Genomic DNA, 21,587 nt, shown 5'->3' with positions numbered 1-21,587 from the left:
AATTAAAAAAAATCTTTTAAATCTTTTGTAAGCATCGATTTATTTTAGATATGATCGAATTAAAGAGGAATTATGTGATTCATTTTTTGGTTACTAACTTAGGGAGCATGTTAAACCAGACTTTTTAGTTTTCATCATGTACCTAATGTGATCGCTGAGAAAGCCTCCTTTATATTATCTGTACTAGCAGAAGTAGGAGTTGAACGTGCAACCTTCAGGTATTTCTTTAATGATAAAAAAAGTGGAAAAACACAAAACAAATGTATAAATACATTTACACAAACTGTTAGTCCTAAAATTATTGAACAATGTATCATTTTGACATTTATTGTAAAGTAACAAAAATATGTATTTTTCCCACAATCTCAGTACATTAGTATAACACTCAAGCAAGCCAAATTATTTTTTTCCCCACACTCCTGAAGAAACACACTAAGCAAATGTCTTAGATGTCCTTTATTATTAAAGGAGAACTTTCATGACCTGTAAAATCTAGTCAAATCCCTTTTAACACTTACTTATATTTATGTTATATATTACTAACAACCCAGATACTCTAATATGACCCAACATCAAAGGAAATGATTTCAGTAAATAACAGAAAAAACTTGAAAACTAAAAATCTGCAGATAAACATTTTAATCCCTATTTGATTAGATATCACTCTTATACCAGGACTTCAACTGTTCCCTTCAACAATATCAAAGATGTGATTAAAAAAAAAGTTTAAAAAAAAAAAATGTAAAAGACAAAAGTCAGTCTTGATTTGGAACATTTGGAAGAAATTGTTGTTTTTCCTGAAAAATACATTTTTATTTGTGGTACACAAAAAAGGACTGTACAACTTGGCAGCTTGTCCAAAATGTACCAGACTAAGAGGATGGACAATTGCCTGTGCCTGGTTTCTGACTGGGCTGCTGCCAAATTTCAGTGGTCAATTTAATGTTTTGGTTCAGCCACTTGCTCACGGACCGTGGTTCCAGGGTGAATACTTGCTCCTGAGACAGGTTGACTGTGGTGTATTTTATCACCAGTTTGGGATTGGCTATCTGGGCTGTTGAAAGAAGACGGTTCCCAGCTGCATTGTAACACTCTTCACTGATCAGCTCCATGTCTGCTTTCCTGGGGTGAGATGTGCGTGCGCACGCACACGCACACACACACGCGCACACACATGCACACACACAATTTTTAGACCATTCCTCCTTACAAAACTGTTTCAGTCCATTGATATTAACTTTGACTTGGTTGCAGATCAGGCCACATGTTATGAGTAATTACTGTAAAAATTCAGGTCATTTCAAAGAGTTCACAAACTTCTGGCAAATGTATTCCTGTGTTGGCTTGACTGTTAGTTGCAGCATGATATCTCATCCCAGGCTATTATTACATGACTGTCATGTTGCAACATTTTGCCTTGTATAAAGCTATCCCCATGAGTCACCTTGGACAAAGATGTCAACTAAAAAAAACAATAATAATAATAATAATGTTTACTGCAACACTTCAAGCTGTATTAGGTAACTGCCAACAAAGCAATGTTATAATTATAAATAACATTAAAGACACACCTCTTTAACACAATCTGAAGCTGTGATGGTTGAGTCTCGCCCCAAATGTCACTGGCATTGGTCGCCATGAACATCTCAATGGCGATGGTCATCTCGATCTCTGTCAGAGTATGAGGGATAGGGAGAACCTTGCAGTTCTCGTTGACCTGGGCCACTGGGTAATAACCCACTGACATGGCATCTAGGTGGTTGAGTGGGTAGAGTAACAAAACATTAGCACTGACACGTCATTTTTAACACCAGCTGAAACCTGGAATTATCAAACATCCATAAAACTGCCACATAAATTAAAATGATCAATCATATGTGTTCATATTTAGTTTTGCTAACAGTTGAATGAATAAGCACACTTACGTTTGTAGAGAAATCGTGCCTTTCTCCAAATGTTCTGTCTTCCTAGTTTGTGAATAAGACTCTGGAGGAGAGACCGATTCACCAAAATATCCTTCATAATCATGAAATCAATAGTGCTGAATGCCATGGTTAAACTCTGCTTCTCTATGCAGGACTTCAAATGCTGATTGAAAATCTTGCTGTACTGGGAGACATCAAGGGTATCTAAAATAAAGATATAATTAATTAGAAAAAAAAAAATAAAACCTAAGGCTCTCACCCAAAACATCTCTTACAATTTACATGGAGGCCTGACAAACACAGTAAAAAAAAATATTATACTCTGGCTCCTCAGTTTACAAACATATTTGGGACTGGAAGTCTGTTCTTGATTTATTAGTAAATCCAATGTCACTTTAACCACTGTTTATCATTGGTAAAAGCTAATTAATTATTACACGTCCCTCAATCTATTTATGGGTTAGTAAAGGTCTCTAATATAGCTACTTTTTTTAAATTTAAGCTACATTAAAATTAATTTTAAAATATGCTGAGCAGCCAGTGTACTTTGCAATTAGATAACTAAGGAGGTCAGTTTCTGGTCTCCTTACACCACTGCTGTACAAAACCTGACACATTTGAAGTACAATAATGAAGTGTTCTTCAAGAATGCAAGTGTCCAGTTCAAAATTTGTGTATTGACATTTTAGTGATTTTCTAACTTTCATGTAATGTTTCCCATATTTTGTCTTTCCCTGGTAACAATATTTAGATTTTGGTGTAATTCCTGTATTTCCCTAGGCCATCACTTCAAAATGAAACTCTGTCAATGGTTTACTAAAGGTACAATACCGAATTCTAAACTCAATTTTCTGGCGCTCTTGGCCCTCACCTGCATGGTGCTGCAGGCCAGGTAAATTGGTCAGGGCCTCCAGCAACTCCCTATTTATGCCTCTGAGCACAGCACTATCTGCTAGCAAACAGTATCGCCTGACACAGGGCTGAAGAGACAAACTAACAATCCACAGGTCACGTGAGGTGGTTTCATAATTTTTTTTTCCTTTTACATTCCACTACAGGTGAAAAATCCTGAGCTTTACTTTAAATTTCCTGGAAAAATCTGTAGCACTACTTAATTAGACACCGAGCTATTCATGCCTGGAAATGGCAAGCAGGTGAAATCTGAATATTTTTTCTGAAAAGCTATGACCAGACTGCAAAAACAGGATAGTACTTCTGAATAGAAAGTGTGTGAAGTTGAAGCAGTGGCAGAAAAAGGACAGTCCTATTTTTATGTCATGGTAGAAACTTCAGGTTCCATCGCTATACCACTAACTACAGGAATTTAAAACATCAGGATGAGTAATGGCTTCTATTTTACCCTTCAGCAAGTCAAATGTTCCTTCCAGACTCCCAGTGTTGAGGAAAACTTCTGCAGCTATGCTGACTGTCCAACACAGCAATGGCGCTTCCTCGTTCCCGAAAAGGGTTTTCAGCTTTACGTAGCTGACCTTCTGCTCGTTCAAGACATCCAGGAGCATCCTCCCCTGTATAAACGCTTGTCAGTAAGTTAAATTTTTAGCTTCAAGAACAATTTGATACACAAAAGTGAGATATAATGTAAGGAATGTAAGGATTCCATTCTGCTTGGGAACAATCAAAATTTTAAATTAATATATTAAAGAGATATTAAACAAAAATTTCAAAACAAAATTTTTCAGGTTCAGCTAAGGAAATTTTTGTAACTCTTCATAATTCTTTTTTAAATATACACATTTTTTTTCTTGCTGAGGCTGAAAAAACTGATCCATTTATAGATTAAAAAGCCTTTGAAAATTCAGGTAAATGTCAGTAAACCCCCCCCCAAAAAGTGATAGAAATACTGAATAAGTACTTTGACCATGTTATCAGACATAAGCTATGGATATAACAATGTGTAATATTATAACAAATACCTTTTTCCAATGCTGTGATTTGTAGTATTCAAACATCAAACACACACCGATGTGTCCAAGAAAATTTTTGATCACTTCACTGGTTGTGCTTCCTTGACAGACTAAACACACAAACATCACCAAAAAGAGCTTAGCTGTTTGTTACAGCATATGTTGCACAAACTTCAGTCAATAACATTGTTTCAGGCTTGTACTTATTTTAATTCCTTCAACAGTAGGGGGTAGCAATGTGTTTCATTTGCACCTCTTGTCAGGAATTTTGTTAAATTTTCAAGAAACTAATAAATTTGTAAATTTTCATAAAATAATAAGAAATATATATGTTTTGATTTATAAGTGAAGCTAAACAAGCACTACCACTTTGCAACACATTACACTGTGGTGGGTGTACATAGAGGATCTGAACATGAACAGCAGCAGCGCATCCAATTTTTCCCCTTAAATGTCACCATCTGCAGCCTGGAAATAATGATATTACATAATTATGAGTAGTATCTCTGATGAGTCGTGGCTCACCTGCATGTACAAACGGAATGAAGGGCAGCGGCGCTGCGGTCTGATCGGTGAGCAGTGCTCTGGAGATGATGCTGGAGAAGTGGTGTAGCTCTGGGAGGCTGCAGCTGGATAGACACAGGTCGCAAAACATGTGGCCTAGTGAGGCCCAGTCCTCCTGCTCCTTGCAGCGCTGAAGGCAGACGCAGAGAAAGGCACTGAGACTTCGGCAAGAAACTACTCCAACAGCCCCAACGTCTGATGAAACATAAAACCTCACATTAAACAGTCAGCTGAAGCCATTTTTCATGTACATGACTTTACCAGTACTATGTTAGTTAAGGGTCAATGTGAATTAAGTAGCCAGATTTGCAAAAATTTTACAGAAATTAAAATGTTATATGCTGATATTTGTCACAATTCCTTGTGACGAAAACTTTTCATTTTTCTAGGATTAAAAAGGCCTGCTTAACAACTGACTGGAAGATCATCCTTTACAGTGTATACCACTATCCAGAGAGGTATGCAAAATAGGATGACCTTATTGTTAGCACAGTGAAATAATTCCATCTACAAAAAAACCCTTCTATTAAAACATTGTAAATGAAGCATGAATACATTTAGAGGTCTTTAAAAACGGATACTTAACTGCTGAATACTTACTTCCACCTCAGTGAATATATGTAGTAGGCCTGTTTTGATATTACAGACATTAGAGTTCAAAGCTCTGTAAGTGGAAACATGGATTAACTTCTCTCATTTCCTTCCGACTTTTGTAACTTTGTTTAATTCCTCTGCACACCTGAATGACAGACCTGTGCTTGATGGCCTGAAAAAGATTAATTTGCTGACTTGCTGTTTTAAGGGACTCCAGGCAATATTTCATGTGCACAAAATGCTCCACAGTGAACACCAAGCCAGCGTCGACACACTGAGAAGAGAGGGAACCGAAGAACATGGTACAGCGTGCCCACACAGAATAAAATATATTTTAAGACATTAGAATGGATTTCAGATGTGGTGAGAAGAAAGCAATGAATTACAAAACAATGAAACGAAATGAAACGAAAGGGCTTGGGAGCACCTCACCAAGGACGTGACATTGATGAGATCAGCAGTCAGGACATGAAAGCCACTCAGCCTCACGTACTCAAACAGCGAGAGGACGAACTCAGGTGGCAGCTTCAGAGAAACACACACAGATGGCCTGGTGTTCTGTTGAGTTCTTCAACATCAATAGGCTGTAACAGCATGTATTGTTGTAGAACAAGGGTTATTCAGCTCCAATCCTGGAGGCTTTTTCAGCTGGGCACCTGGATAAACTCACAGTCTTGGCTGAAACCATTTAACACCCTTTTTTGAGATGTTCCAGTATAAGGAGAGCTGGAAAACCAGTTGGATGTAGCTGATGGACACTGATGAACATTCTATGGAACTGGTTCTGCATAGAAATCAAAGCTAATACTGAGATTTTGTGGGACAGCAGGTCATGTAGTGGTTAGAGCTGCCACCTCTGAGCTAGGAGGTCACAGGTTCGAAACCACCTCCTGTTGTAGTACCCTTGAGCAAAATACTTACCGTGATTTGCTCCGGTAAAAATTACCCAGTGGTATAAATTGGTGAACAATTGTAGGTAGCTTAAAATCATACGTTACTTTTGAGGGAAAGCGTCCGCTAGATTACGAAATGCAAAAATGAAAAAAGTACTTAAAATTTGGCCTACCCACACCATCAATACGAACTATTCTTTGCTGCATACTCAGCATAAACATTTTTTTTTTTGGATTTGAAAGACAAAAATATGTAGACTTTTCCTGCGTTCAGAGATGTAATGAGGTTTAGCATAAGTTTGTAAATCACCCATGGTCTGGTTTGTGTTGTCAAATTGCTTCTGTACATTATGCTCTACTTTGCAAGTTTAGCTCTGTTCTGCAAAATGCAACTAAATTACTACTGTTTACATTGTTTGAACTGACTCAACAAAGACAGGAAGCTAGGAATTTTCAAACTATTTACCAGCTTTTCCATTTATGTACTTTTAACTGCATGTGAGTGCAGCAGAGCAAACACAAACTGTATTTACCCTGCCAAACTCACAGATGGCAGTAAAGTGCACCCAAACAGAACAGAAGTGCAACAACATTAACGTATTTCTTTCAAGGTTTACAACTCTCGCCTGGTTACTGCGAGTGTTTGTGACTCTAGCAACACCAGTAAGAGGTAAATCATCACCATGGATACCTAACTGGATATACAGTATGAAAGCTGAAAGTGTAAAGAAGTTGTAAATACATATGTGCAACATTTACACATTAGAACATTTTAGTTTTCGGCATTTTTAATTTTAATATTAATGCAGCTAAAATATTACAATATTAAATAAAAGGTAGCATGGTAGCGCAGCAGGCCATGCTGCTATCTCACAGCACCTTGCCGGTTTGGGTATAGGGTCACATTTGGCTAAGTCTGTGTTGAGTTTCTATGACCTCCCTGTATTTGCGTGGGTTTCTTCCAGGTGATCTGGGTTCCACAGACAGTGCAAAGATGTATTTCAGGTGAACTGGTAAGTCTAAATTGCCCATAGCTCACTGTGCGAGTAAATGTCCAGGTTTGGGTACCCTACAATGAACCGGTGTTCCGTCCACAGTGCACCCTGACGAGCCTAGTACCTCATGTTTCCAGGATAGGCTCCGGACCGCAACAACCCAGACTCGTACAGGCAGTTAATGACAGTGAGAGACTATATAAATAAATTTCATAGCAATAAAAATTAATACTAAACATTAAAATAAAGTCTTTGAGAATTTGAGTTTTTTAAAGAATCTAATCTGCAAATAAATCAAGGAGTGTGTGTGTTACTAAGCTTTTATTGACCGTAAAATTACTGCCTGCAAAAGGACTTCAGTTATAAATACCCTTCAAGTCCGGATTGTGTCTGTAAGCCGAAGAACCAGTTTAAAGGAATACCAGACTGTCAGGAATAATCATTGTAGTAAATTAAATCCAAATAAACTAAATTCTATACACAGACATCTTGTAGAGGAGGCATCTTCAGCCCATTTCAAAATCACAGCATTAAAATAACTCACCAATATTTTGCGAAAGGTTGATACCCGCAGAACATCAAGTAAGTCTTTCACAAAGCCTCTACTGAACAGCGCTTTTAGAAGAAACTTCAGTTCTTCCAAGCAGAAATGGATTCCTGGTGAGCACTTCTGATAATAACTAACAAACACAGCAACTAGAAATGAGAAGAGGAAGCAGAGTGTTAACCTATAATCACCACAGACTGCCACATGTTTTTTGTATTCTGGTGCTTTATAAAGTAAGATCAGTAAGATAACAGATTTCTTCAAATGTGATAATCAGCCCTACAGAAAAAAACTGACAGTTACAAAAAAATCCTACACTTCAAGAAATGAATGAAGGATATCTGAAATTTGCAAATTCCAAAAGAGTAATTTAAAGGACTAAAAAGGTATGCACATATGGTACTGCATATGCAAAGAAAGACATGAGAAGTTTCAGCAACACAAAGTATAGTTAAACAAAATGTACACCCTAAACAAGGCCACAGAAAATAGCGTATACGCCCATTTTCACCCCATTTCTGCCCAAAGATGAAATGATCAGGAGACCCACGAGAAGGATATGGCCTGGAATTATTTACCTGCACGCTGCAAATGAGAAGGATTCATGGATCTACTGAAGTTCTGTACAACTCCCATGCAGAACTGAAAGGAAAAGACCATGAACAAAATATAAAGTGTCAAGAGTCTAGATTTTATCTATGACATGTATATATTAAAATGGTTAAAAACAAGTGCTGAACAACATCACCAATATCACTAACGTCAAAAGCCTTTTCTGCAGTAATGAACAGAGGGAGCAGTTAGAGTAAACTACAACTTTACATCATTTTTGGTTAAAATTTCACACATTTTGAATATTTAACTTTTTTGGTTGCTACCTTTTCATCTCTGTCCGTGGGCACATGTAGATACAAGCATGGCTTCCTGAAGCAGTTGTGATGAATGCTGAAGTAATACTTGCAGTAAACCTTACGGTGAACTCGGCCATCCGACTGCAAAGGGAAAAAACTGCTAAGGGGGACACGAGTATTCTCACACATCTGTGGGCCAAGACACATTACTAAAGTTCACTTACAGAACCCGGCGCAGTTGCACACTGTTGAGCTCTGCTGTCCTCCTTGACATTGCATTTGAAATCTTAGACACAGAAATTAATATGTCCATGTTCCATCCTTTGCATAAGCATTTCATGTAAATGAAAATAAAGACAAACACAGCAGGCTTACATAATAAAACATTCTCTTACCATTATTAATATACCATTCAGCGCTGATGTCCGGATAACCAAGGCATTCTGAGTTCACCTTTGACTCCCTCGGATCGCTTGAACAGATAATACTGGGCTCTCAACACGCACAATGCTTTGCACTCCTCAGAACTTCGTCTCAAAAGCCACCTCTTCAAACTGAACTTGTAGCCCCGAAACACTTAAGGCATGCAGTCTGCATTCTGCAGCTGACACTTAAAAAATAAGATCTTTGTATATTATTTCGCATATCTAACATATGACACAATATATTATGTATCACAACTGGAAATCATACCCGCACTATATTTTATTGTACCTATTCATCTTGTGTTGGTGGCCTTCATTTTTTACATAAGCTTACCATTTGCTTTACACTTGTCAGTACTTAGCATTAAATTATACCAGCAAACAAGCACAACTATAAAATTGTCTTATCAGTATTTAATTAAGCAGTGTGTTGGGCACAGACAATTACCTTGTGACAAAAACTGTCCAAAAGTAAGACCACAGAACATTGAAACGTAAAAATCTGCAAAATACCACACCTTTCGTTACCATCCCATAAAATTCTGTGATTGGTCCTTGTCACTGGGGAGTCCTTTGAGCCTTCTCTTTTGACATCAGATGGTGGCTGTGATTTTTTGTTCTCTTTCTCTGTGGTTTCTTCAGATATGTTTCCAAACAACTCAGGGTCATCTTGAATTACATCCAGAACAAGAGCATCTTCTTCATATGCTCTGATCAAGTCCATCTTGCCCCCAGAAGCCCCTTCTTTTCTGGAGTAAGAAGGCTCTTTGGGAGAACCGGTGGGGGTATCCCTAATGTCACACATTATCACGCCACACAGTGGATAGATATCATCCACCAGGTCTTCCTCAGAACTCAGGTTGCTGATGTCATGGTCATCATCTGAAGAAAGGTTAGCACACACCATGCTTACCTGCGGAAAACTAAACTCCCTTGATTCCCATTTAGGCTTCACATCAGCGGACCTTCCTGAAGAAAAAGAGCAAGCAAGTACATTCTTGGAAGCAACCTGCAGTTTCTGGAACTCAGATACACCAGTGGCTGTAGGTCCTGAATGTTTTTTCTCAAAGTTCTTGAAAACATTCAAAGAAGGACTTTGTTTTTGCCTGCTCTTCGTTACCCCAAGCTGCAAGTTCTCCTTAACAACACATGTATTTTTCTCTTGGTCCATTTTAGCTGAGATGGTCGGTGAGGCGCTGCAAACATTGGGATCATCTGGGGTTTTCTGCTTTGAGTGCCACAAAAAATCTGATGAAACCAGTGCAACTGACTCCTCATGTAATGTAAAAGACTCTGCATTTTCTGCCTGGACACTCACTTCTTGTTCTGGAAAAGTAGAATGTTGGTTACCAACTTTGATGTCACCTCCTGTATCTTGTGATGTGGAATTAGTCTTAAGAGAATCAGATGTATTGAAATTGGCTCCAAAATCATTAGCAGCATCACCGTCACACTTTATGTACATGGGCAGCCCTGATACAGTTTGTATGTGGACAGCCCATTTAACGAAATTCTTCTGAAATGATCCAAGCTTTGAAAACGGCCAGACAATGCATGTCCGTGAACAGAATACTCGTGCCGAATATGGTGTTGTTCGCTGGCAAGAGAAGGATTCTGCAATTTCTCTATCAGTCTCTCTAACCCTGTCTGCGCTAGTTTCTCTGCCTTGTCCTACAAAGAGTTTATTCTCCTCAGCTTCCATGGTCAACACGCTACCTGCTCCTGTACATGTGTTTTTTTCATCCCTCTTTTTGTTGTCACAACTGGATGGATTAGAAGGTGGCATAGCAGACAAGTCCATTTTCACCATCTTTGGAAAACTGGGCCCACAATACCCACTGAAAGGCTCCAGTTCACAAGTGGATGACACAGGTGTGGAAGATGAAATATGCATTGTAATATCAGATTCATTCAATCTAGAATCCTGGGGGAAAAAAGTGTTTTTTCCATTCGGCAAGCTCATTCTCTTTTTAAGGCAGTTGTCATAATTATTAATACAAGTTTTACTGTGTTTAATGTGTATGTCACAATTGTCCACTGAATTCACACCTGAAGGAGAGCTTGTAAAATCTGGTGTATCTTGAGGACTTTGGCTTACTGAAGAAGCTTTAGAGTTTGGATGGACATGTATGCAGTTGCTAATTTCAACATTTATACAAGGCCCTGGTAAGGACTCCACACATTGTCGATCACTGTGGTCTCTTTTGAAACAACGAATGCTCTTCCTTTGCAGTTCCTTAGATAAGATGAGTCTCACATTTAGAGAATCAGCAGGAATCCTGAAAATGTTTGCTATATTGCACAGACTTACAACAGGATATCTTTTCAGTCCATCAATGAGCTTCCTTGAGGCCTGCTTACTTTTGACTTCTTTACTTTGGATTCTCTTTTGCTTTTGGGGTATGTCTGTAGCCTGCTTGTCAGTTGCTGAGAAGGTACGCTTAACCGCACAACATACAGTGCATGGCCTTTTGAGTCTTGTGTGTTGACTTGTTCCTCTCAGGCTTAGAGTGGAGTGCTGGTGAATGGTGCCATTCTCTTCAATATCTAAAATAAAGACAGCACATGACAACTGTTAATTATAGAAAATTTACAAACTAACAAATGATCCAGGAAAAAAGAACTGGACAACACAACAATGGAATATAAAGTGATATTGCAACGTACCCTGAATCGTTCCAGTAAATATTACTCAGTTTTATAAATGACTAAATCTTTGTGGTAGCTTAGTATGAAATGTGTCCGCTAAATGACACATTTACTACCACATTTACTATCACTACCACCACCACAACTAACAACAATAACGGCAAATAATTTTTAATTTTCAAAGAAGAAAAAATGAATCACAATACAGTATGAACTAAAGTTCAGTTTAAATGTTTGTCTCGTAATATCACAGTCATGTGTATTTCAAACTGGCACACATAAATATGAATATTCAGACAATCCAAAGAGAATTGGCCATTGTTTTCCTTATTATTATGTAGCAGATTTCTGGTCACACCAGGAAATCCCGAAAAGAAGAGCGACAGCACTGATCCAATTTGGATGGTTTACTGGAAACAGCTGGAAACAAACAGAATCCTTTACACAAAAGAAAAAAAAAAAGCACAGCTTACATTACTAATTCCAGGCAATGTGATTATTTCCACATAAAATGGTATACCTCTGTAAAACATTCAAATGCAATTCACTATTTACACAATATTATTAACATTTATAACCAGGAACACTGGTATTAAAGCATGACACTGCAACTGAATCAACAGACTGCACTACAATACAGCATTGCAAACATCTCCATAAACCACTACAATTCGCTCAAAAACATCCACCTAATTTGGTCTTAGAATGTTGTCAGAATACAGTGACCTCTCACATTAAAAACATTTGAGTTACAAATTTTAAAAGATTCAGATTTTTCCTTTCATTGTTAAATTTTCTAAAAATTTCTGTATGTACTGCACTGAAAAAGACCATCGTTTCCATGTCCAGCAGTCAGTTTGCAGGAAAAACACTCAAACAGAGTAAGAGTAGAGGACTGCCATCATTCAAGCCACTTTCAGTGTCTACAGCTCCGGTCTGATATTTGAGACTTACCAAGATGACAAACACTGCACATTTACGGTGAGATTCAGTCACAATGAGAACTGAACAGGAGTTTGCAGGTATTTTAATTTGTCATTTTACATTAGTCTTAGTTGCGATATAAGATGAAATAAATAAAACTGTTAACAAGAAAAGTTTTATAAATTATTTTACTTACAGCTATACTGAAGATTTTTACAGAACCAAACCCATAAATAAACTGAGGGACAACAGTTTTATTATATTTGTTGCACAAAAAAATTTAAAAAAAATTAAAGTGGTCAAAACCTGTCAAACACTGACGTGCTCCTGTGATAGATCTGTCTATCAGGATTGAACATTAGGTTATGGGGGTGTATCTTCAGTAAATTTAAACAAAATTTTAATAAGGTTTATAGTTAACGTGTAATGAAATGGAGCTATGAAAAAATAAAAATTATCAAACTTCCAGTCCCAGCTGTGTTCATAAGTTAAGGAGCCATTGAACAAAAACAAGTTTCTACCAAAAATAAGCAGATAACAAAAGGATGCATGTATCGTATTATGGTAATTACCATACACGGCCATTAAGCAAAGAATTTGTTATGCTGTTGATAAAACATTTACAGAACCACAAAGAGTTAACATTCCCTTTTTACACCAACACACACACCAGGGGTTCCTGACATAAAAAGATTTTCAAATAATTAACTTTTCACCATTTAAAAACTTTTTTCAGAGGTATTTAATATTTTTTCATTAAGGCAGGAAGGCAGCAGTAAAGTCTTTTGGACAGAAACATCGTGGCACTACGGCCAGTCTCTTTCTCTCTCCAACCAAGTGGCTCATAGAGACCAGACTGGCAAACAGCCTCATGCACATGCCTGCGCTTTCCGAGTTCCCTGGCAGGAGTATTTATGACCCGCTGTAAGCAAGAAAGCACACTAAAGAACCCTGGCCAAAACCTGATGACCATCTATTGACGCACTGAATAACGCTTTGATCCACGATTTGACTTCCTACACTAGCTCTCTTTATGGGGGAGGAAAAAATACTAAACACTTCTCATAAAAGTTTGTAATGGTGAAGTTTGTTACTTAAATGCTCATAAATGGGGACCAATTGTATACACACACATGCATGCATACACACACACAGACCAATACAATACCATCATAAAGCACACATCTTTCCCTCAAGGCTCTTCCAGGGAAAACAGCGAGCATCTTACCTCTCTGCCCGTCTTCCTTACTTGGGGAATACGGTAAACAAAAAGGCATTTACGTCTTATGAAATTTAAAACAAGCCAAGTACCAGCAAAAGCAGACCACTAATACACAATAGTCCACATCTTTGCGGATTTTTCTTCTTTGTTTAGTTGATGTCTTTGTCCAATTTCTATCATTTACAGCTTAAGATATCTCTGGTTTACCTTGACAGGCTTTCATCAGCTCAGATAACTGCAGTTTCATGTCTGTTCATCATCTTACAGGGTGCCTACTGTAATCAAGTATAGATGTTTGGCTTGAGTGGTACTTCCTTGGCCCTGGCTTTGAGTCTACAGTGCACAAACACATATAGCAAAGAAATAACTGTAAGCATCTCATCTCTTCCCATATCCGTCTCCTGATCTTTCATATTGCATTTCACTGTGTTCTTAACTCTTGCTTGTCTGTCACAGTTAGTTTTAAGCTGTGTAATTTTATTTTAGTATAGTCTTTGGTTAAGCTTACCTACTTGAATGATGAACCTCAGTGCAGCAAGTGGTAGGGAACAAACTAGGTTTGCTTGAGACTTTCATGTCTGCAGCTATGTCTCCTTCTCTCAATGTAATGCATAAATTGTACTTTTGCTGAGATGTACGTCGCTTTGGACAAAAGCGTCTGCTAAATGAATAAATGTAAATGTAAGCTTGTGTTTATGCAATGCAATACTTCACCCTGGACTGCTATTTGTTGACATTTTTATTTTATAATATCCAAGTTTCTTCCTTGTATTAACCGAACTCTGCAAGTCCCTTTGCTTTGAGCAAATGAAGAAAAAAAAAATCTACATGCAGGTACTGGTGTAACATATACCAGTTTATATGGTGAAATGTGAAAAATTGACTGGAATCAGTTGTATGCATCCAAATCTCTCCTGTTGGTGTGATGCATTTTTGTATTTTCGGAGTCTGAGGTACATCACTTTGAAGAAAACACCTACTAATAAACGTATCAGGTAAAGCGAAATAATAAGACGACTTGTTTTGTCAATACTTAAAGTACACTCACTTGTTACACAGTTTTAATGTTACATCATCTGATTAGTTGTGTGTTACATTGCATGACCCTTCGGGCTACAACTGAAATCTCCTGGTCTTCTCCATCATCTCCTTGTGTAGCTTGCAGGAACTCACCTGCGGTAGCCTTCAGGGTGACGATCTCAAGTACTTGGAGTCCAGGGCTTCCAGCTGCACTGCACACCTGTAGATGTTACTTTCAAAAGCACCTAGGGTTCAGGGCAACTCGGGCTGGTTTTATTTGTCATTTTCACCAAGGCTAGCCTAGGCTGGGATCTCCTTTGGCTGTATGCCTATGCTATGCGTGTGTGGGATGCACAGGCCACAGGGCTGTGCGTGGCTACTTTGGGGAGAGGATTGTGACGGGTTGGCTTCGACCTCATCGTCCTCCTCTTCCGGTCTTGGCACGAGGCGCTTCTCAAGCTCTTCTACCTGACTGAGCTGCATAGCGCCACTTGTTCATGTCTTTTTCCCCGTCAAAACCAAATCCCTCAAATGCTCAAGGTGTTACAACCTGCCAGGTACTAGATAACCTACTTGTTAGTTGTTGTTTTTTTTTTTTTTTTTAAATAAAAGCAGCGCACTCATTCACGCGCAGTCATCCGCGCATGCCTGCCGGTCGAAATTCAGCTAGCTAATTATGCGAAAGCGCTTGAAAGGTGGCAGAAAAAGTACACTTCGTGGGACAAACTTATTCTTATTCGCTGTTTTCTATCTTGAGACCTGGCATCCGCCTGTTGTCAAACGGAAACACACCTTAACCTCGAACCTTTTTTTCCCTGTCGCGTTCCGAAGTTCAACCTCGCGTGGCTGAAAATGGCGTCACGTGACCCCGATTTCGTCGTGTTACAGATGTAGCGTGACGTCACGTCGCAATTTGTGGCTGCGGCCCGAGTTCAACTAGCGCGCTACGCCACAAAGATAATTATTTATTATTGTCCTTATGTAGCTGATGTAGTCTTTGTATGCGGAAACTTGGGAATATTAAAACATCCATCCACTATCAGTAGCAACTTATTTAAGGCAGGGTCGCGGTGGTCCGGAGTATCAGGAAAAAAAGGTGGGGAAGGCAGTGAGTCGCAGAGCCATCATATGCTCTTATTTCACCCATATAAACAGTCAATGTAAGATAGTCCATTCACACGTTTTTGGATTGTGGGAGGAAACCGGAGTACCCGAATCCACGAAAACGTTGGAAAAACATGATGCTGGGTATACGCAAGCTTAGCCGGAGTCAGTTCCGAGTGCAAGTGTATAATTATAATGTTGTACGCAACAACTATGTATGTATTTTTAAATAATATATGATCATGATCATGTATTTAAATGAGCTATGCCCCCAGCAACTGTAACGTACGTCACAAGAATATTTTAAGAGATTTTCTAGAGATTTGTAAGTATTCGTAAAAACTTATCGCATCATATATGATATAGGAAATTATGCGGTGCGGGTCACAGCTTCGTTCCAGTGTCAGAGCTGCTCTGTAAATACGTGGGAACATGCAGCGTACGGCGCTCGAGTGTCGGATGAGTCGAAGGCCCTACAGACAGCGTTCATTGCAAACGACGTATTACAACAGCAGCACACCGCAAGAAGTATTTACATTTACATATTTAGCAGACAGGGGGCGTGGTGGCGCAGCGGGTTGAACCGGGTCCTGCTCTCTGGTGGGTCTGGGGTTTGAGTCCTGCTTGGGGTGCCTTGTGATGGACTGGTGTCCAGTCCTGGGTGTGTCCCCTCCCCCCTCCAGCCTTACGCCCTGTTTTGCCGGGTTAGACTCTGGCTCCCTGGGACCCCATACAGGACAAGAGGTTCAGATAACGTGTGTGTGTATTTAGCAGACGCTTTTCTCCAAAGCGACTTCCAGTGAACTTTGTAGTGTTATCAGCCCACACACCTTATTCACCGCGGTGACTTACACTGCTAGAGACATTACTTACACTGGCTCACTCATCCATACATCAGTGGAACACACACACTCCCTCTGTCACTCACACACTATGGAGTGAACTTGATCAACATGTCTTTGGAGTGTGGGAGGAAACCCACAGAAACATGGGGAAAACATGCAAAACTCCACACAGACTGGGCAGGGATTAAACCCATGTCCTCTCGCACCACCGGATTTACACTGCTAGATACAGTACTTACAATGGATCACTTGTCCATACATCAGTGGAACACACTCTTTCTATATACAGGTACAAAGAAATAATACTGTTGTTCCAAGTATCCCTTTTCCTCCCTCTATATACTGGCAAACACAGTTGCCCGCTTATATTCCCTGAAAGTTCCCACAACGGTTGAACACTACATTCACATTTTACCCACAATCCAACTAGTTACAATAAAACCATTTTCCTGCTCAAACTTCCAGTAACGTGGGTTGTTACATCATGTTTGCTCATCAGGGCGTGTGCGTTCGAAAATGGAATGCACCGTCACGTGGAATACGTTGTACATCAGCCTTTGCGAAATTATTAGTCTTATTGCCTAAATAAATAAAAATATTTTGTGGGTTTTTTTTTTGTGAAAAACAGTTTGCAGTTACTCAATCACGGATGAGCCCGATTTGTCCCTAAAACAACATTTTATAGTAAATTCAGGCACCCTGGGCCTTCAAAGGCGCTTCATTAGCTAAAAAAACTAGTCATAAGCACCCTTCATAATTTTGATGTAATTCTTTTAATATTTAAGGAGTAAAGTTGTTTTTTTTTTTGGTGTGGTTATGCTTTGTGATGTTTCTGTATCCCACAGTAGGCAGCTGATAGCGTAGTTAGTCGAGCTGGCCTTTTAAGTCCGAAGGTTGTAGGTTCGAATCCTGCCTACTGCTGTAGTATGTCTGAGCAGTGTACTTACCCTAAAAATGGTCCACTTAAAAAAGATATATCTTGCTGCATAAATGGGTAAATAACTGTAGGTAGCCTAACAATGTTAAGCCGTTTTGGAGGAGAGTGTCGGGTAAATATAACATATTAGCGCTCTTTTCTAGTCACTGTTTTTCCTTATTTATTATTGCTAGTTGAGTAGTTTCTTCATGTTTATTTTAATTTTATTTCATAACATGCGTGTAGGTCAAAGGTTTGTATTACATTAAACATGCAAAATAGTTCAGTGTTAGAATAAGAGATGAGTTTATTCAAAGGAAAGGTGCAGGCAACCAGCGAGGTTTCCATGGAGATGTTAATGATGTTTCCATGGCAACGTTAAGTATTAAAGCGCGCTACCTTTGTTCGCGTCTTTTTACCGCATTCGAAGGCAAAATAGCCTTGCTGGTTTACTTATTACAGCATAAAGTGCTTTTCCCACAATACTCGATTACTTCTTTGGAAATTACTGCCTCTGCTCTTAAATAACAGTACTCTTAGTAAAAATAAATTAAAAACCAGAAACAGACTGGGCAGTTTATTGGGCAATAGTTGACTGGAATTCCAATTTTTTCGGACACTAAAGTGTATACCATTGTATTGCAAGTACCCAGTCAACCCATGGCTATGATTTAGCAAATAATTGATTATTTTGATGGTTAGCTGATGTTTGTAATGTTTTACAGTTGTACCTACCTGTAATGACCCGCGTTGCTGTTCTGAGCAGGAAGTGTGTTTTATTGTAATTGGTTAGCGTTCGGTGACATACGGGGAATATAAGGGGGTGTTTGCATCTGCCCGGGGGAGAAAGAGAAGAGAGCCTGGGGATGCTAAGTCGGCTGGGAAGGTTGGCTAGACGCTCAGGTCCTGGAGGAAATGGGGTCCTTGGACTGAGAGCATTACTTCCCTGGTGCTGGTGTTCAAATAAATCGTTCCAGATGAACGCTGCCTCTGCGTCCTTCTTCGCCCCATCCAAACCCACGGCGTTGCGCGCCACACATCTTTACTCGATGTATTATTCCAGGTTACAGCCACACTCAACTAAAATGGTATTCCTGAGAATTGAACAAAGAATTTTCACTATTCACTATTTTTCTCTTTGAACAGGCCTTTATGATACATAGCGGAGGTACTGTTGTGGCTGGGGATGTTAGATCTACATAACCAGAGGATTCTGGTTCCCAGTCCTACTTATGCTGCAGTAGCCTTGATCAAGGTACCCTCCTCGAATTACTCCAGTAGGAATACCCTGCTGTGCAAATGGGTAAATTATTGTGAAGTTGATTATCTAACCATGTAAGTCACCTTGCACAAAGGCATCAACTAAATGAACTTTAATAATGTACATTAGTAGTTCCTCATTGTAGAAGAATTTGTATGCCTTTGGAGTGTATAAAACTGATTGATTATGACATATTATTGTTATTGTTCATAGTAGGGCAAAAGAAGCCCAAAGACTAGAAATATGTACAGTATTCATTGCTGTAATGAGCGCCTGGACTATTCTTCTGAATTTGTCCTACAAAAGTTATTTTAGTGCTGTAAATATGACATACTTTCTTGCAGTTTTTACATATAGCATTTTTGCAAAACCTTAGAGTTCTCAGTAGTTAAAATGGGGAAGATTTTTGTCACATTATTTTGCATTCATTTGTTAATACTATATATGTTTTGTGTCTGAAAAATTAACTACATAAAAATGTTATGTACAGTATTCAGTAGCTTCTCATTTAATTACCTGTCAGTGTACAGCTGATGACATCCTGAGTAATGATGCAGACAAGATCAATAAAACAATAACAATGTGGATTCCTTTATTAGACTGGAACATTTCATTAATAATAATGACATCATGGATTTAGAACTATCAGTGTTAAATATATGATAACACTACACTCCACATTTCTCATTATTAACACATCCACACCAAGGAGTTCTATTGATTCATTCATTTTTTATGCTCTGTTGTTACAGAAGGTGACATCAGCCACTGGAAGTCAGTTGCAAGACAATGTTTAATTTCCCAAGATGCCACCTGTTTCAGCTGCAATAGTGGACATAAACCAGAACCGAAAAAATCAGCTGGGCTTTTTCTCTCTCCTATTATAAAACATTTCTTAATACTATTTAGGGAATGTATTGCAAGTTTTGAAAGCTGTGTTTTACTGGGCAACATGTTAACAGGCAGTCAAATTTATTACCTTAAGTATATTTCGTCTGTATGGCGATACGGTTGTGTCTCTGAAATACTATTGGCCTAAAACGGTCTTTATAATAAGCTAAACACAAACCCATTTGACATTCTGTGGCTTTCTTATGCTGTGGGACTGGCGAATCCTAAGACATAAAAGACAGAATAGGCATAAAGGACATAATTAGCTCTTTTCGGAATCAAAGCGCATGCTGACATGAAAGCTGTGAGGGTTATGAATGACACCTGATGTCTGAATCGACTCAGCCAGGTGCCAGCTCCGGGGAAAAAAAAAATCACAGATGGTGAGGTGAAAGGGGTCACAACTGCCGTAATGATGTTATTCAGTTCTGGAACATTGATATTCCTGAAAATATTGTTAGTGAAATGAAGCTCCAACGAGCAACCTGGTGTAGGTGTCCCGCAGCCGAGAGGTTGCGATCCATGTCCATGACGTGTCATCTAAAGGGCGGAGGGCGGTGGGGACACGGGGCTGGGCGTCGAGCGGGGTGGAGCACGGCCCTGGTGTTGTGAAGTAGCCGAGCCCAGCGTTACGGCGGCCTGATTCACAACACCAGCTGCCGCACTTCACCAGGGCTCCGGCGCAGGTCCTGTCCTGCTGCTTCCGTCCGCTCTCCCACGCCTTCCTCCAAATGCTTAGTCATCGGCGCGGCTGAAAGAGTACAAATTAGCTGCTTTTAAACTACATTTAATCCGTGGTACCTCAGATTCAGTTTCTGGCGTGCTGATGGAGCAACAAGAGAAAATACACAGACCTCTCTAGACGTGTTGCAAATCTGATACCAAAAACGAAACTAGCCAGCACTGACGATGATCTCTCATTTAAAGGTACTTAATTGTGGGATATGGCATTAAATCAGTATGTCAGTCACCTTACCTTAATTTATCTGATGGTTTGCACCGAAGGACCCTTCAGTGTTAATCGATTTACGGTTATTTTGGCATTGTAGTTTTTACTCTTTCGATTCAGGGTAAGTACCTTGCTCAAGGGTACTACAGCAGGAGGTGGGATTCAAATCTGGGTACTTTAAGTTCAAAGGCAATGGCTCTAATGGCTCTAACCACTCTACCACCTTCCTCCCCCTTCTTCCACACTTACTAATATTATTGTCATTCCAGAATTAAATGAACAAAGTGACGTTCTCAAAAAAATGTTTTTAACGAGGTAAGACAACAAGCTGCTCACAGAGCGTTTAGCGGTGGACGGAGACTCTGAGGTGAGCAGTGAGCCCATATCATGTTGGAAGTAAACAGGCTCCGGAGGTAATGCAGAAGCGCAAAGGGCCGAGCATCTCAGGATCTTCTCCCTTGCCTGAACGCAAGTGACGATACCCGGCAGCGACGGGTGTCTCGGGGACGCACGGTGATGGACAGTCTGGGCTGTGGGGGGTGGGGACATGTGACCCCCAGCCTGTGCATGCAGAGTAAACTTAGTTTTAGTTCTAGTCATAAACCGATTAAATTAGCAGTTTCCTTTTCAATTAAATTCGTACAGTGTGTGTTTCTATTTCGAAATAATGCCCTTTATTGAAATTATGTATAGACAAATGCTTTAACAGACAAGTATAGACTGAAGTGCAAAAATTGAGACTGGCACACAGAGCGGGGTTAAGATTTAGGTGGAGAGCTGTGGGAAGATTAGCTGTAGGTCTTTAAATCTTTGACAGATTAGAACAAAGGAGGGGGCTGACCGAGCGATTAGGCAGCGAGACGCATATTATAGCGAGCAGAACGTTCTTAATTAATCTTCAAGGCGCTGCCACTCACTGTCGCGCTGAAGGAGTCTTTAGCTGTCTAGCTCAGGTGTCTGTGACAGGGGTTTTTCTGGAAGCTGCCACCGGGATGGGGGTGTTCTTGGCGCCCGGGGAGGAAATGGCAGCTGTGAAACAGCGGCTCGCGGCAACTGCTTCGCTGCACATTAGGATGGAGGAGGAGGA

At 39.5% G+C, this 21,587-nt stretch overlaps 1 protein-coding gene across 8 annotated transcripts; it reads right to left on the bottom strand.

The window, feature by feature from the left end:
- Positions 1 to 714: 714 nt before the first annotated feature.
- topaz1 (testis and ovary specific TOPAZ 1) lies at positions 715 to 15,397 on the bottom strand. 8 transcript variants are annotated; one of them, XM_018762753.2, is made up of 16 exons: positions 14,688 to 15,373; positions 10,769 to 11,266; positions 9,238 to 10,045; positions 8,690 to 8,766; positions 8,322 to 8,435; positions 8,022 to 8,085; positions 7,441 to 7,592; positions 5,441 to 5,533; positions 5,167 to 5,282; positions 5,015 to 5,078; positions 4,376 to 4,544; positions 3,860 to 3,960; positions 3,286 to 3,451; positions 1,926 to 2,129; positions 1,572 to 1,752; positions 715 to 1,122 (listed from the first exon to the last, which is right to left on the bottom strand). In XM_018762753.2, exons 4-16 carry the CDS (start codon positions 8,690 to 8,692, stop codon positions 873 to 875), a joined length of 1,677 nt encoding a protein of 558 aa, XP_018618269.2. In that variant the 5' UTR covers positions 8,693 to 8,766; positions 9,238 to 10,045; positions 10,769 to 11,266; positions 14,688 to 15,373; the 3' UTR covers positions 715 to 872. The 8 variants fall into 8 exon arrangements, 5 of the variants coding, with proteins under 5 accessions (XP_018618269.2, XP_018618270.2, XP_018618267.2 ...); XM_018762754.2 differs by having other exon boundaries at positions 9,238 to 11,266; positions 15,327 to 15,397; XM_018762751.2 differs by having other exon boundaries at positions 9,238 to 11,266.
- Between the last annotated feature and the right edge of the window lie 6,190 nt (positions 15,398 to 21,587).

This window comes from Scleropages formosus, chromosome 18 (assembly GCF_900964775.1).
Source record: "Scleropages formosus chromosome 18, fSclFor1.1, whole genome shotgun sequence".
NCBI lineage: Eukaryota > Metazoa > Chordata > Actinopteri > Osteoglossiformes > Osteoglossidae > Scleropages > Scleropages formosus.
Note: the sequence above shows the minus strand (reverse complement) of the source record. Positions and strands in the feature narration are given on the sequence as shown.

What these genes read in the sequence shown, in the direction of transcription:
- topaz1 (XM_018762754.2), bottom strand. An exon ending in CCACGGACAGAGATGAAAAG is followed by an intron (nt 8,086 to 8,321) that starts GTAGCAACCAAA and finishes TTTTCCTTTCAG; the next exon opens with TTCTGCATGGGAGTTGTACA. An exon ending in TTCTCATTTGCAGCGTGCAG is followed by an intron (nt 7,593 to 8,021) that starts GTAAATAATTCC and finishes TCTCATTTCTAG; the next exon opens with TTGCTGTGTTTGTTAGTTAT.